The sequence below is a fragment of the Penicillium verrucosum genome, assembly GCF_028828655.1.
Source record: "Penicillium verrucosum strain IBT 35672 chromosome Unknown utg000001l_segment0_segment0, whole genome shotgun sequence".
NCBI classification, from domain to species: domain Eukaryota; kingdom Fungi; phylum Ascomycota; class Eurotiomycetes; order Eurotiales; family Aspergillaceae; genus Penicillium; species Penicillium verrucosum.
Window position 1 is genome coordinate 12,113,647 of NW_026643210.1, and position 16,419 is coordinate 12,130,065.

Consider the following 16,419-nt stretch of genomic DNA (forward strand, 5'->3'; position numbering starts at 1 on the left):
CTGCCCCCTTTGTTCCCCACCACCCTCTATTTGGTTAAGATCGGAGCTCCTATTAAACCAACTTAGCCCCTCCATTTGAAGAGACCGGTCCCTTTCTGTATTAAAGGGATATCCTCCCCGTCTTATCCTTCTTCGACTCCCTCAAAACACTCACAATGGCCCAACCGAACAAGCCGGTGACCCCGCTTATAATCAATAATGAGTCCATCGAGACCGATATTAAATTCGAAGTCCACGCCCCCGCCACTGGCGAGCTGAGTGGCTATTGTGCCGGTGTGTCAGTCGACGGTGCCAATCGCGCCGTCGACAGTGCCCAAGCTGCCTTCCCCGCATGGAGCAAGACCAATGTGCACACGCGCCGCAACATTCTGTTGAAGGCCGCCGACATCATGGAGTCGCGCAAAGAGGAATTGATCCAGTACCAGCGCGAGGAGACCGGTGCCGGTCGACCTTTCTCAGAGGCCACTTTCAATAATGGTGTGCTCTTCATCAAAGATTTCGCAGGTCGGATATCCACGATCGAAGGTACCGTGCCGAAGGTCAGCGGCGAGGGCGATGCCATCATATACAAGGAGCCGTATGGAGTAATTCTATCAATCGCGCCATGGTAAGCTTCATAAATCCGATCTGTGGCATATAACTGCAATCTATCAGCTGGCTTGGAACTCTTTTTTTTAATTAAATTGCAGGAATGCTCCTTTCATCCTGGGTACGCGCGCCATTGCGCTCCCTCTTGCGGCTGGAAACACCGTCGTTCTCAAAGGCTCTGAGCTCTCACCCAAGTGTTTCTGGGCTCTCGGCGACATTTTCCGTCAGGCTGGTCTTCCCGCCGGATGTCTAAATGTCATCTTCCACCAACCCTCCGACGCCCCGGCTGTCACCAACGCCCTGATCGCCCACCAGGCTGTGCGCAAGGTCAACTTCACCGGTAGCACGATGGTCGGCTCGATTATTGCCTCAACCGCAGGTAAATACATCAAGCCTGTGCTGCTCGAGCTAGGCGGCAAGGCGTCCGCGATTGTTTTGGACGATGCGAACTTGGACAAGGCTGCCATGAACTGTGCCATTGGATCCTTCATGCACGTAAGTAGTAATGATCCGACCGAGACAAGGATAATCACATACTAACAAGCGAGACACAGTCCGGTCAAATCTGCATGTCGACCGAGCGGATTGTCGTGCAGCGCTCGATTGCAGACGAGTTCCGACAGAAGCTTGCCGAGACAAGTGAGAAGTTGTTCGGCAAGGATGCGCCCGCGCTAGTCCTAGTCAACGCCGTCGCCGTTTCTAAGAACAAGAAGCTAGTGGCGGATGCTGTGTCCCACGGTGCTAAGCTGCTATTCGGCGACGCCGATGCAAGCGAGTCCGTTAACACAGGCATGCGGCCGATCGTCGTCGACGGTGTCACCAAGGAAATGGACATGTATGCGACTGAGTCGTTTGGTCCGACCGTGTCTCTCATGGTGGTGGACACCGAAGATGAAGCGATCGCCCTAGCCAATGATACCGAATATGGTCTCACTGCGGCTCTGTACACCAACAATCTGTTCCGGGGGTTGCGGGTGGCTAAGCAAATTGATTCTGGGTGGGTTTTTTGACTTGCAAATACGATCACCTGATATGGTGGAGATTGGATTGAGGCTAACTTTTGTCTTTTTTTCCTTCTTTCTTTCTAGGGCCGTACACATCAATTCTATGACTGTACACGATGAGTCTGTTCTCCCTCACGGAGGATGGAAGAGCAGCGGCTTTGGTCGCTTCGGAGGAATTTCTGGATACGACGAATTCCTCCAAACTAAGACTGTTACCTGGCAGGAATAGAGGCTAGACGCACAGACAGATACATACTTTACGACGATACATAGCAGATTTGTTTGATTTTGGTTCCGTTTTGGTTCCGTTTGGCCCCCAGAAAGATTGGGCCGCTACGGGCGACTGTTTTCCTAGTTTTGTTGACTGGGCTTTGTTCTGGGCTTGTTTGGAGCCAAGTTGGGGTTTAGTTGACTTCGATCCGAACTTCACAACCAATGCAGCCAATTATGGAGCCCTATGGCGTCGCCTAGAGGAGCCTCCAGGAAGAGGCGGTCCGGATACCCGGCTTATTATCATGTAAACGAGTTGAATCTGACTCGCGGTGTGTGATTTGTGTTGCATCTGCCGTGCAGCGTAGCATACGGAGTACAGTTATAGCGGATACTTCGGTATTTTCTCTCCCTTTTTTTTTTTAGGTCCGATCCTCCGATTTAGTTCTGTCTCACTTTCGCCATGAGGCTGAAGGTCATGTGATTTGCCTCTTTTTTGTGCCTCAGATATAAAGTCTAAAAATACCTATTTTGTAATAACCGAAGGACTTGAGAATAGCCCTCGTATAATAGAATTCCCACCTTGAGACCTGCCCAGGTGATAGATAAAGAAACATCTGAACGTCGATAGTTGGGGCGAAGGCGCTCAAGTCCCACCCTAAATTCAGGCACAAGGAACGTAGCAAATCACCGCCAATCACCGGGTGAGACAACCCCCATTCTTTATTTTTATTTTTATTTTTATTTTTCATCTTACCTGTCTTAAATCCTGGGAAATGAGCGATTACAATGTGTAAACAACTCTGTATGCTATTTACAACATACTATAACTGTACCAACGTTAAACTCCGACCCCCTGAATATCACTGTATAGGTTGTTGATCTTTCCCATGGACACCACACCCCTCGATGAACCGGTGGGATCGGCAATTAATTTTGATACGGCACGGGCCCGTCGGTGTGGAGTTATGATGCGACTGTTGTGATAATCGTGAATATCAGTGAATATCAGTGAATATCAGAATCTAACCCTCCCTGCAGGTTAGGTTTGGAATACTGTTTATTCCCGTGTGGAAAAGACACATGGTACCTGCACCTGCAAGGCACCGTGTCCTGTGCTGCAATGAGGGCTTTCAATACAATACATGTACAACGCCCGTCATAGGGTTTGGGCTTGAAGGCGCCATGTCGTAATCAAGTAATTTCCCACCACTTTGATCCTCTTTTTCTTAAACATGGATGGCGTAAATTAGGAATAAAAGGAAAATGAGATATAGAATAATATCTATTTAATTTCACATAGTAAAACATAGTAAAACATATGTGCAATAATAGCTGAGATGTTCCAGGAGGCTCTGTGGCGACCATGGATAATCCTCGGATCGGGTCCCAACCTAAGGTTTCTTGGTCTCCAAGGGTTCCATGGGTCGATGGTATTGAGGGGAACCTTGAAACTTTCCTTGAAAGGCTTGACAGATAAACAAATAATATGTCAGTTACATACTCCGTACTCTGTACACATAACTAGTAGTATATTATTAGCCTAATCTCTCCAGGGCTGTGCCTACATTCCTTCGGATTTAAGTTCTTCTCTCCTTGGCTCCAGTTAAGTGGTATTTTTTTAATCTTACATCTCGGGACATGTTCTACATTAAGGGTCAACCGTTATTAGGAATAAAATTAACTTCCGGACTGTCCACCAATTAAAATCCGGTGCCTGTCTGTAATATACTCTGGTATATTACAATAACATCTGAGCCACAGCCGGTCTGCATGCCCCACGAGGACAAGATGAAAATTGGAGCACGAGACTGTCATATACGAAAGGGTGACTCCTATGTACTCTATATACAGTATTATATCGTATAGGATGATTGTGATCGGTCAACGGTTAAACTCATACAGAGTATTTACACAAGAAATAACCTTGAAGGTCAAAGCTATGGAGGTAAAAAAGTAAAATGTAAGCGAGGAAATGAAGGTGGAGGAGAGATATTGTCTTGGGGTTTAGTGGCGACCCACTTGGATGTGCCTCCAACCTAGAAATGTAGTTCACCTCCCCCTCTTTCTTCTTTTCTTTCTTCCCTCTTTTTAACATCTTCACATTCCCTTTTTTTTTCGTTTTTCAACGATAGTCATTCTTTTATTTCCCACTACAGTCATTCTTTGTCAATCTCGACACTTAAATCACCATGCGTTTCTCCGTCGCCACCGTTTTCTCCGCCCTCGTGGGTCTGTCTGTTGCCTACACTGCTCCGGACTACACCAAGAACCCCACCGGCAATGCCATCTCCTCTCCCAGCCTGAACGAGATCGTTCCCGAGGGCAAGACCTACACCATCAAGTGGTCCCCCACCACCACCGGTCCCATCTCCCTGGTCCTCCTGCGCGGTCCCTCCAACAACGTCGTTCCCCTCAAGACTCTCGCTGAGTCCATCCCCAACAGCGGCGAGTTCAAGTGGACCCCCGGTTCCGACCTCGAGGCCGACGTCAGCCACTACGGTCTCCTCCTCGTTGTCGAGGGTACCGGCCAGTACCAGTACTCCACCCAGTTCGGTCTCTCCGCCGCTGCTGGCTCCAGCTCCAGCTCCAGCTCCATCGCCACCGAGAGCGTCGAGGTTACCACCACCATCTGTCCCGAGACTGAGACCAGCGCCGCTGCCTCCGCTCCCACCTCCTCCTCCACCGTCGTCGAGAGCGTCGAGGTCACCACCACCATCTGCCCCGAGACTGAGTCTACCGCTGCTGCCACCACCCCCGCCCCTAAGGCCACCACCACCGGTCTCTCTCCCGTCGGACCCCCTCCAGCACCCCCCTGAGCTCCATCCGTCTCACCACCAGCGCCGTCCCCAGCGGCACCGCCTCTGCTTCTCCTTCGGCCTCCTCCCCTGTTTTCAACAGCGCTGGCCGTAACGCTGCTAGCTTCGGTGCCGTCATGGCCGGTGTCCTCGCTGCTTTCGCCCTCTAAGCGCATCCTCTTAAAATGGGATCGCGTGCCGGTGGCATCATTTTTCTTTCTTCTACAAGCGCAGAAATAATGTTTTTGTTATTTTCATGAGGCTTAATTTATTGATATCTTGATATGGGCTTTCTGGATTCTGTCTTTGGGCTGAGTTCCCATCTCATACCATGTATTCTTCTCGTCTTGCTATTTTTTTTTTTTCGCATCTCTCTTCAGCTATGATTTGCGTAATGTGAAGTTCATGTCCTTATGTACCTTCCTTCTTGTAGTCTACTTGCCACAGGGTAGATCATAGGACATGGGTTGAGTCTTCACTAGAGATTCGTAGATATCTAGCCCAATCTACATATGGAAAGAAGATAGTATGTTAGATGTGGCAAATGTGGAGAACCCCTATTACCACGTAGTTTATCTACGTAGCTTTTATTGATACACAGAATTAGGCAAAATAAGGACAAATTGAGGTCTGACAAACACTACCTGAGCAAACGCCTACATCTTCATACACCAAACAAGCAGCAAACAGCATAGTGCAGGGTAGTGATTGCACTTGAAGATGCAATACGGTCCAAATCTGTTTGTGCATAACGCAGACTAGAAGATCCCAGGCCCATTTACTTACAGACACCTAAGAGAACAGCAAAAAAAAAAAAAAAAGAAAAGTATATACATGTACCTATAGAAGGAAAACCGATAACTAACTATGACTAACTAACTAGTTAACTTTTAGTACATTGCATGATATTTATTATACACTATTGGGGGCTCTCTTAACAGTGCAAGCATAATGTCCACCCGACCTTTAGGAGAACACTCCATCAGTCAACTTATTATCCTTAAGCATCGCAGTTGCTACCATCCAGAGACCATTTCACGTAGGTAGCTTTCTTTCATCCGGTGATACATCATATCCTAGATTGTATTTAGTATAAAACTAGGACTGTACTTCCTTCCTCAGCATTTGTAACAGCCAGTCTCCCTAAAGCTACAGCAACCCACTATGAACCAAGGCCACCTTTTCTCCTGCGCTGTTTTCACCATCTTCCTCCTTCTACTCATGACCTTGTTGAATCATTTGCTCACACCCATAATAGCCCTCCTAGCGCTTACAGCCCTCAATCCCGTAGACCAGCTATTAGATCGAGTTCGTCTGTTCATACAGTTCTGATTTTCGGCTATGAGACCGTACGGCCCCAATTCCAAGCGCTACTTTGGTCGTCGGGTATCAGATTGAACATGACTATCAACACATTAGTTAGAATATCTGATTTCTGTTTCGAACTTCGGCTTCACTCACGCTCACCAAAGGCACCGAACGTATCATCAAGTTGTTCGAAGATATTCGCAGATGGGCATTCGGATGGTTCAATGGGTACTTGTACTGGTCGACCGTGTACCTTACTATCGTCGTGTATTTCCTGAGTCATATCTGGAGGATGCCTCGAATGTGGTGCGTGGATTGTTGACGCCGTAGGATGATCGCAGCAGACTTCTCGCTCGGATGGCGGATGGCTGCCGGTATGGTCTATACAAATCTGTCGTACACCTGGGATGGCACCGCTGTCAGATATCTCCCTAGGAAGACTTGTTTCCAGTCCCCCTCTCAAGGCACCGGACATTTCTCGCTCGATAGTTACTTTCAGCAACTCCGTCAAAAGCTGTGCGGTCTGCTTAGCAATACGATTGTGTGGCCCAAAAGCCGTGCTAGCATGGATGATACGCATAATCCCAGCCTTGGCCTCGTGCGCAGCTGTAGTAAAAGGTTGACTAGTCGGCACGATGCAAAGGATGACTCCTGCAGTAAATTGTTGTAGAGAAGTGAAGGATTCAGCGAAATGATGCTTGAAACGGAGGACCGGGATGCGAGATATTCGCAATGCAGCTGCTGTGGCTACTCTCAATGACTCGTGGATTGCATCTACCACCGAGCGCGAGCAAGAACTGGTGATTTTCTGCTCGAGTAAAGGTCGATGCGCTTGTATCAGAGCTCCATCGTATGTCAGTTGGAGAGTTGCCGCCTGCAAGATGATTGTTTCTGCCTGGTATTTAGTGCGTTGCGGTAGCCCTTCGATGTCCTGTTGAAACTGTTCAAGACGATTGTCGGAGCTCCAAAACTCGAAATCGAACAGCCGAGGAACCCCTTTCCGCCAGGAGACTAATTGTTCTTCTGAGTCTTGTGCAGTTTCTGCAATTGCCAGAAGGTCCTCTTTGATTGTCTCTTTTCTTAATTGCAGACGTCGAAACCGCGAAAGAATGTGTCGAATGATGTTGTAGATCTCATATTTCATGGTAAAAAACCCAGCTGTCGTTGTTGGCATTCCATCACCAGATATCCATTCATTTTTCAGCAGAAGTGGATCAATGGCTAGGTCATCCATATCTCTGAGCGAATGCAAAGCGACAAGTCCAGTGTCGATAGAAGAAGGTCGCCCATAGACGATAGACGCAAAAGTGTCACTGACAATAGCATGATTCCAACAGCGAGAGCGAATCTCATCCACGACTGGATTTTCGCATTGGGCCGATTTCGTATAAAGACGAAGGGCATAAGCAGACCTCACACCCATACCAGAGACAGTCCAAGCAATACTCGGCGAACTATGATAAACATAATAGCAGGATACCAAGAGGCAAACCTGGACAGCTTCAATTCGACAGTCGATTGATATATCGACCAGGTTCCGTCGTATCTCATTTATCAAGCCGTGCATCAACTTCTCCCCATCGACAGAGTGCTCGCGCAACAATTCGTGTCCAGGCCATCTCTGATCCGGTAATACGGATTGCAAGCCAATCATAGCCACGGCCAGCACAGCCATGGTAGGACTGAAATCTTGGCGTCTCCACGAGGTTTGGGAGATTATCCTGCGTGCGGTCTGTCGGAACGAGGGCTCGTGGAATACCGAGATGAACCATTGCATTCGATCGAAATAGACGTCGATCAGGGCTAACATCACGGCCTCGGGGGGAAGCTCTACTTCTGTTAGATGCCATAATGAGTTGTCTATCGCGGGAGCTCCCGTATCACCAGGGATTGAGGCACCGGTCAGAGTCCGGCCAGCTTCTTCTTCATTGAAAACTCGTCTGGCAAAATCAATCGCAGAGGCGTTAGCACCGGACTGGGGCTCTTTTGGGGAGCGTTCCGGATAAGATGTTGAGCTCTCTGGAGCATAATATGTCTCAGTGCCTCCAGTGCCATGGATAGAATTAGAATGTTTGTGTGTCGCTGGTGCGATTGCTTTGTGTACTCCAGAATTCACTCGCGAATTTCTGCCCCCTGGATTTTGTCTACGAGTCCGTTTCGCTGTGCGCGGAGATGTCTCGCATTTATGCCCAGCGCGAGCACAGAGCACACAAGGACGTGAGCTGTCGCACTATACGAGACCTGTCAGAGCCATGTTTTCACATCAGGGGTGTGGTGTCGTGAAGGGATGGATCTATCTACCTTGAGCTTCTGGCGGCGACATCTGTCGCATGCTCGCGGTGTACGGAGTGTCTTTTGCAACAGACCAGTCTCTTCGTCCATGGGTATATAGTAAGGTAGCGCTTTATCCAACCCCGTACAGAAATCGAAATCTGCAGGTCCGGTGTCGCTGAAGATCACCGCTGGGGATACAACTGCGGGTCCCCGCACTTTAGGATAGCCGCGGGGAACCGAGCTTAGCCTACACCGAAGCATAAGAATAGAATAGAATAGTATAGTATAGTATTATCTTGATTAATTTCATTCTGTGTGTACGCTAAAATAACCAAATGCTTTTAATTATATCAAGTTGTAATCAACCCCAAGAGATGTCCACGGGCATTCTGCGCCTGTGAAAGAACAATCTCAGCCGCGGGATATGTTTGTAGTAAGCGCCCAGCTGCTTCCTCGCAAGCATACAAGTTCGACATGGCCTGCATCCTCACAATATTATCCGAAACCTTCAGATCAGGAAGGCTTGCCTCCAGAATAATAATCAATATAGTAACAGTGCTTCCAGGGAGAAAATGAAGCATCTTGCAGTCATGCAGTTCATTGAGAATCTCATTGACTTGCAAAGTCAAGCCTCTCATTTCTGAGACAAGGGTGGTTTGGAGACCATCCCCTCCGCTCGACGCAGCTTGATAGAGTATGGACATCGTAGTGAGATGGAGGAGATACAGGAAAGCCTGGTGAACCAGTAGGACAATCTCCGGAGACTCTGTATGACAATGGTGCAAGAGTGATGGAGAGAAATAATGTGCAGGGGCAGGAAGATTTTGAATCCAGGTCTTCAGCAACTGCTCACATCCAGTTATGGCAGCTTGTGATACATTTGACCTGGGCACCATGGAGTATACACAGTCCCCCGATTTCGAAGTTGACCAAGCATCTTGATAAAGAAGATTGATAATGACGCCCAAACAATGAGCAAGTTTAATCTCCTGAATGAACAGAAGCATCATTCGCTCTTGATTTTCCCAGTTGAGCATGGCAGATGTTTCGCCCAGCATAATGAGCACGAGGTCATGATATGGCTCGGAGGAATAGTATCTAGTGGATGCCAATAGCGACATTGTGACATCGCTATTTGGAATCCGGAGTGGTCGACGGAAGCCGAGGGAGAGGACGCGGTCGCGCACATAGAGACACCACCAAAGTCTGTGCTTGTGAGAAAAACTACCTGTTTCTAAGCTCGCCAGGAGACCAATGCGCTCTGCTGTCGAATAGGCGAGATCGAACCAGTATGTTGGGTCTTTGTGACCACCTCCACTTCCATGCCACTGCATCATGAGCAGTAATGCTTGGATCTGGGTATATGCGTCTGGTTCGGTCTCAAATTCATAAAGAAGCTGATGATAGAATCAAAATTAGTCTTGAGTTGCCATGGATCCCATCTTCTCTAGATATCTCACCTTAGCTCGTCCAAACAATGTTCTTCGTAGTGCTTTCCGTGACGAAAACCCAGCTTTGACGGCAGTTTCCTGCTCAATAAATGCACTTCCCGCCAACATGACAGCTTGATGAAGAAGCGGGCTCCGAAATTGAGATTCATCCTCGACCATTACATTCAATAAAAACCATTGCAGATCAATGACAGGTAGGAGAGGATGAACATATTTGATATAAGCTGCAAGCAACTCATTCCGAAGGTCAATGGGAACTATCCTGAGAGCTCCTTTCAGCTGTAGATACTCTTTACTTTCTTCCGAGAGATTCGGAAGCTGAGCTTCGAAAGTTCGCTGCAGTTCGAATGGCTGATTGTACTCCCCTGGAATAAGATCTGGGGTTTGCGGCGAGAGCAGCTCATTTATCGTCGTAAGATAACTGTCTAAGGGATATGTCTGGGGCACATTTTGCGTCAAGGTCATGTGTGGTTGATCGGATATCGACTTACTCCCCGATGCGACGAACTGCGTAAAGGGACCTAGCAATGTCAGTGACTATGCGGAAACTTGGGGTATATGCTTGGCACATGTGTCTTATGTCTTACTTAGATCATCCCCGCCTCTTTCTAGCCGATCTACATCCTCGGCATTGGAGAAGGCCGCCAGAAGACCGCTAAGCGAAGACGATAGGTCCATCGGCACGGAGTCCGGTCGTTTGTTCTATCTGCTGCTAAGGGAATTAGCGCTAGTGTAACCTCTATATGTAGTTCCTCTCTCGGAACTACTGGGAAATATTTACCTTGATTCTTGGTGACACGGAGAAGTACTCGATTGATTGTGACTGACACGTGAACCGAGGTCGGTTTTGTACTAGAGCTTTGAGCGCCCGCACTCGATACACTCTTTTGATAATCGTTGAATTATTTGTTTCAATGTTTCTTTTCAAAATATTTTCTTAGCTCGACTATGTTGTATGTTGTCCTGTGGAGGATTGCCCTTAATATGAAGGAGATACGAGAAACCGGTGACATCCGTGGGGAAACTCGGGGCCCCGCATATTCGAAGATCCGAGGAATTCTCTTTGTTCCAATTGGTCGTTCTTTGTTTCAAATTCCAAATCAAGACTCTGATCTGCTTGTCAATTGCGGTGAGTGGACGATCATCTTCCACCGGAGTCCTGGAATGGAACTTCCACCGGAACTTGAGGAACCAATCACATGTTCATACACCTCTACACTGGAAACGACCTCTCTCTTCTCTTTAACCATGAATTGTTCCAAACCTACGCTGTATTCAGAAACTCCATCTACCAAGGTAACGGACCATCCTTATTAACAAACCCACCAGCATCCCCATCCCTCTCGCCAAGTATAATCCCCAAAATCCCTCTCCCAGCCTCCAATGGATCCCCAGCTCTCCCATGCGCACTAACAGCAGTCTCATCCTCACCCCTCAAATTCGACCTCACAAGACCGGGACAGAACGCAAAAACCCGCATCCCACGACTCTGCAGTCTCTTATGCATCTGAACGGTAATCATATTCAACGCCGCCTTGCTCGCGCGATACTCATCCCAAGGCGCAGCGTAGATTTCGCTGCTGGGATCGGTTGCCAGTTTCATCGAGCCCAGACCACTGGAGACGTGGATCAGATAGGGCTTTTCTGATTTGAGGAGGAGGGGGATGAACGCCTCGGAGACGAGTGTTGCGCCAATCACGTTCGTCGAGAAGATCTCGTTCAGTCGGGCGCGGCCGCTGCTGTTGGGTGCGGCCGAGCCGGCGTTGTTGAGTAGGATGTCGAGGCGATTGAATTGTTCGGATACGGTGTTCACTGCTTGCGCTATGGAGGTGTCGTCTGACACGTCTAGCTGGAGGAGGGATAGGGTTCCTTTGGGGTCTTTGCTTTGGAGTTCCGAGAGGGCTTGTTGGCCCTTCCGTAAGTCACGGCAGGCTAAGATTACATGGTGGTTTGGGTGTGCGGCGAGGATTTGGGCGGTTGCGTAGCCGACTCCTGAATTCGCGCCTGGATAGAGTTAGTTTCTGGGGCTTGGGTTGGCGGTTTGGTTAGTCGCCTGCCTGTGATTAGAATGATGGTTTGTTGAGACATGCTGGCGTTGTTGCGTTGCTTAGTTGGTTTGTGTGAAAGGGTTTGGTAAAGAGGTGGCGGAGATCGGAATTGACTACTTCGCTATGGGTATCACGCACTTCAAATACTATACTTATTCAATGAGGTCTGACTACATGTCGGATATAAGCCCTCTATCACCGTCGGTGTTGTCGGTGTTAAGACGGAGATCGCGAAGTGCGAATCTTACGCCAAGTATAGAGAAATCCCCATTGTTGAACTGAACGAGAGTAAGACCTGCAGACATATCATCTGTGCATCATGTCTATCTAGATAATGGACCATACTGTCGAAACTCACCAGGAATGTTAGAACAACACACTGTATGTTTATGATGTCATATGAGCCACACTGGCCTGCATCACGGTCTCGGTCCCATCACAGATTGACCAATCACTTCAAAGCATTGTATGTCTCGAGGTTACATTGCAGGCTAAGCTTTCTGAGACCTTGGATCCGAGTATTGTCTTAAATGACCGTCTAGACAGCTGTATATTTAGGTGTTTAGGCAGCCATTACGAAAAAGAGGTGTAGAAACCGTTCATACGGCTTTGAATGTCTTTGAATGTCCAGATTTTGAAAATATATCTTCCAATTTAAAACAAAAAATGATGATTCAATACATCGCCAATGGAGGTATCACCGCTGTGCAATCCATACACAAAAAGAGCGAGGAAAATCAAGAAGAAAGACAGCATGTGACGAAGTAAGACAGGGGGGTAATATAATGACAGCGAGAAGAAAAGTATAGATTTTACTTTTGCGGGACCCGACGAGTCTTTTGACGGGAAATGCAGATAGTTATACACACCCAGCCTAAAGGAAGAGGCACTTTTTGAGTAGACCATCTCACTAAAGGAGTATAGACCACCTGCGAGCGGTCATGCCAGTGACCGCTTGTTTGTCTCTTGTCTCTCCTGGTAGCGGTAGCACACAAGAGAGATAAGGGAGGGGGGATTAAGAGTGTAAGAAAAAGGGAGGAAATAACAAGAGAGAACGAAATAATAAGTTTTCTTTTGATTTTGCCGGCAAACTCATGTCAAGGACGTGACCATGATCCTTGCAGAGGAGGCAGCGAACCCCCAGCTACCGACGGCGACCCAGAAGGCGGACCAGCAACCGGCCGTCCGGCGGGTGCAATGGGCGTTGAAGAATACGGCGGACTTGCAGGCCAAGCAGGTTGGGACTGGACTGAGTCCATCATTCTTCCCTGGGGAGCGGGGCCCGCCGAAGTGGGCTGTGTGTCTGAAACTGATCGGGCAGCATCGGCGCCCGACCAAGACGTCGTGGTGCCCGGTTCTGAGGCAGGCAGGAGGGTGGGTTGGGCGGAGCGTGGAGAAGAGGGTCTTGGGGGTAAGGCGCTCAGGGACATTGTGCGGCCGAGGTGGTCGCGGTAGAAGTCTCGCTCGGAACGGTAGTGGTCTCGTTGCTGGACGAGGGAACGGAGCTCATCGCTCTGACGACGGACGGTTTCTACGTTGCGCTGGATCTCGTCCTGCTGTGCGCTGAGCCGCTGCTCGAGTTGCATTTCGTTGCGCTTGCGATTGCGGAACCGTCGTGAGGCGTCGCTGTTCGCTTTGCGCTTTTCGGCTTGGCTGGAGGAGCCGGATCGCATGTCTAGTACGCATGGTATCATTCCCACTGGGAGGGGGCTACCCTGTGGGGTTCCGGCTCGTGTGGGGGCTTCGGGTTGGCGTCTGGGGCCTTTTGTTGCGGGGGTGGGTCGGGTCAGAGGGTCCATTGTCATATATGGAGGTGCAGTGGGATATGATGCGTTGCTTTGTGCGAGTGATACACTGGTCACTGCTGGGGATGTATGGTGAAAGGGACTGAACGTTGAATGAGGCGTGCTAGGGCTTGTTTCTTGGGAGTTTGGGTTGGTGAAAGGCCCTGGGCCGGCACTAGTTCGCCGAGAGTGCAGACTGGTTGTAGAATGCAGCGAAGTCAGCGCAGGAGGCTGAGTGACAGCGAGAGGTGCTATTGGGCGTGGACCCGCCTCTATGGGCAGAGGCGAGCTCGTGACGGGAAGACGTGGGCCCATCAACGGTTCGTGGGGAACTAGCGGCGACTGCGCGACACTTGACTGACCCGAAGCCCTGCCGCTCCCGCCAACAAACCGGGCCGAAGGCGATGCTGGATTCATCACAGGCCGTGAATGAGACCTAGGAGATAATGGCTGCGACGTCGATGGATATCCTGAGCGGATTGGAGGCGAAGTCCCTTGGGGACGAGGTGAGGAAGATGGACCCGGTAGGCTCAGTGGCTCACGACTGAGTGCATTCAGGTCAGCCGTTGCCTGTGGGTGATTCAAGATGGCATGAACCCCAATGGATCGGGATGACATGGATTCCAGTGGTGGCTCCACAGGTCCATATGGATGCCATGACTGGGGTCGAGGTCGTTGAGGTGGCCGGCGGGCAGGATTTCGGTTGCTTGTAAAGGCACGGTCATTGTCACTCGACCGGTCATCTGCTTGAGTCACATCTCTGGACAATGAACCTGCACGTCGAGAATCCTGCGACATAGAAACCAAATCTCCCACGACGGAGCGGGAGTTATGGCATGACCGAAACCCCCTCTCTCCTCGCCGGTAGGTTCTCGAGGAGTGTGAGAGAGGGAGGGTGAAGGCGATGGATACCTATCTGAGTAAAGTGACAGATTTGGTGAATGTGAGCCCGAGTATGGTGCGTTCAACACACTAATCCCTAGGGCAGCCACGATGAATAGGATAAAATAAAGATAATGTATAAGAACAAGAAACTCGATTCTCTCAATTGAGGATCGAGGAGAAGATAATCAATATAAGAAAGCTAAAGAAGCTAGAAAAGCTAGAAAAGCTCGGAAAAGCTAGAAAAAGCTAGGAAAGATGCGGAAAAGATCCGAGGCCCCAAAAGTTCGAGCTAAGAGGAAAAGAGCAAAGTGACGAAAGTCAACAGAAATCACAGAAATTGGAAAATGGAAAATGGGGCAAGCTTAAGAAGAGCGAAGAACCGTTGAAATTTAGCAGCGGTGAGAGAATGATCCATCACCTGGTCTGGATGGCTCCAAGACAACTTAGTTGTCTCTCTTGTCCGACCCAGTCTGGCGGATAGTTGGGCACATCTCCTATGGAGACACACCCTAGTTTAAGTCTAACCCCCGGAGTATTGGGCTTCTTTTTATTTTTTTATATTTTTTTATATTTTTTTTATGATTTATTCATTTATTATTATTATTATTTTTTACATTTTACATTTTGGATTTTGGATTTTTACTGTTTTGGGATATTAATTAGAATACGGAGTAGTTAAAATAGAAAGGGTAGAAAGGGTAGAAAAAGAAAAGAAAATAATAATAATAGAAATAGAAGTACTAGAGATAAAATATAGTTAGGTATTCAATATATCTAACATGTCTAATAACACTACCTAGGTAAGATCACCCCTATTATAGAAAAAATAGGCACCAAATCACCAAATCCTATAGAGTCCCAAGTCAGTCAATAAAGTACCTAAAAAGTACCCGGGGAAAGCGATCGTCATGCACAGCACGAATCATCGGGAGCTGCAAGTGTGCGCCGTCACCATGGACATGGACAGGGACAGGTGGAGACTACCGTTTCTTTTTTTTTGGGGGGGAGGAAGGGAAGGGTAATTTTTTTTTTTCTTCTTCCGTTTTTGCCCTTTTTGCCGCTCTTTTTTTTATTATATTAATATTAATATTATATTACATTATATTATATATTATATTTGTTTTTCTCTCGGAAGGTTTAGGGCTTTGTAGAAGAGAGAATCCAGAAAGTTCCTTTGAAAAATGAAAGAATGCCGAACTCCATTTCCTATCGGATCTATACCCACTCGGGGATAGTAAGTGAGGCAATCCTCAATGGTTGCCTTGTAAGCCTCGTCTGGTCCTGTCAATTTCCTAGAGTTGGGAGATGTTCTTGATGTAATTAGTTAAAAATACAAATCAAAAGAGAGAAAAGGGAGAAAAAGGAAGAAAGGAAGTTCGAATCCAAAGTTTATTGAAATAGTTATGTTGTGCATCACCAAATCTTCCCCGTGTCCCGGCAAAAGGGGCCGTTGCCGTTGACCGTTAGGGGTAATTGGGACAGTTTCCCAGCTAAGAAAATAGTCAGTGGGGGGTCTTTAGCTTTTAACACTTTCAACTATTCATATGTTGTAACTATAAACTATAACTACAACTAGTTACAGCATATGGTATACAACATAGAACTTGATATATTTGTTTGACGTCATCAGGGTCATCGAACAGGATCTTTGAACAGAGTAACGCAAGAGTAGACACCCGTTGGAGAAGAATCAACTTAAAAGAATCCTTTGTTTCACCCATTTGTGTGACTGATATGCCTCCAGCGCCGAAGATGATGTCATTCAAAAAAAAAAAAAAAAAAGGTAAATAAAGTAAATAAACGAAGGTCAGTAAGCAGATGACACCGTTCTCTATCACCTCTTTAATGCTTGATGCTTCACGATCGGATCAAGCGGAAAGGGATCCGGTCATTTCCTTAGGAGATAGATGAACATGAGAAATCCGTGTGGATAGCTCTGTTTCCATTCAAGGCTCTAAGGTCACGGGATAAAGAATCCGCCTCAAATAAGCAGCGGAGATCGGTTTAGTGTCCAGTCCAGAGACACTGCACTAAAGTGGATTGGAAAAAGGAATTGAAAAGAATTGAAA

The 16,419-nt window shown here is 47.9% G+C and overlaps 5 protein-coding genes across 5 annotated transcripts; 2 read left to right on the plus strand and 3 right to left on the minus strand.

The window, feature by feature from the left end:
- Window positions 1–155: 155 nt before the first annotated feature.
- N7516_004456 (aldehyde dehydrogenase) lies at window positions 156–1,821 on the plus strand (the record flags this gene model as incomplete). The annotated part of the gene is made up of 4 exons (XM_057217176.1): window positions 156–607; window positions 690–1,083; window positions 1,143–1,585; window positions 1,677–1,821. The coding sequence occupies 4 exons, from the start codon at window positions 156–158 to the stop codon at window positions 1,819–1,821; spliced, it is 1,434 nt and encodes a 477-aa protein (XP_057079059.1).
- A 2,173-nt stretch (window positions 1,822–3,994) lies between these two features.
- Window positions 3,995–4,621, plus strand: N7516_004457 (GPI anchored serine-threonine rich protein; the record flags this gene model as incomplete). Its single annotated transcript, XM_057217177.1, has 1 exon — window positions 3,995–4,621. One exon carries the CDS (start codon window positions 3,995–3,997, stop codon window positions 4,619–4,621), a length of 627 nt encoding a protein of 208 aa, XP_057079060.1.
- A 1,318-nt stretch (window positions 4,622–5,939) lies between these two features.
- On the minus strand, window positions 5,940–8,443 carry N7516_004458 (Zn(II)2Cys6 transcription factor; the record flags this gene model as incomplete). The annotated part of the gene is made up of 3 exons (XM_057217178.1): window positions 5,940–6,004; window positions 6,062–8,138; window positions 8,210–8,443. The coding sequence occupies 3 exons, from the start codon at window positions 8,441–8,443 to the stop codon at window positions 5,940–5,942; spliced, it is 2,376 nt and encodes a 791-aa protein (XP_057079061.1).
- An 89-nt stretch (window positions 8,444–8,532) lies between these two features.
- On the minus strand, window positions 8,533–10,311 carry N7516_004459 (fungal specific transcription factor domain-containing protein; the record flags this gene model as incomplete). The annotated part of the gene is made up of 3 exons (XM_057217179.1): window positions 8,533–9,579; window positions 9,643–10,154; window positions 10,221–10,311. 3 exons carry the CDS (start codon window positions 10,309–10,311, stop codon window positions 8,533–8,535), a joined length of 1,650 nt encoding a protein of 549 aa, XP_057079062.1.
- A 610-nt stretch (window positions 10,312–10,921) lies between these two features.
- Window positions 10,922–14,263, minus strand: N7516_004460 (uncharacterized protein; the record flags this gene model as incomplete). Its single annotated transcript, XM_057217180.1, has 2 exons — window positions 10,922–11,637; window positions 12,820–14,263. The coding sequence occupies 2 exons, from the start codon at window positions 14,261–14,263 to the stop codon at window positions 10,922–10,924; spliced, it is 2,160 nt and encodes a 719-aa protein (XP_057079063.1).
- Between the last annotated feature and the right edge of the window lie 2,156 nt (window positions 14,264–16,419).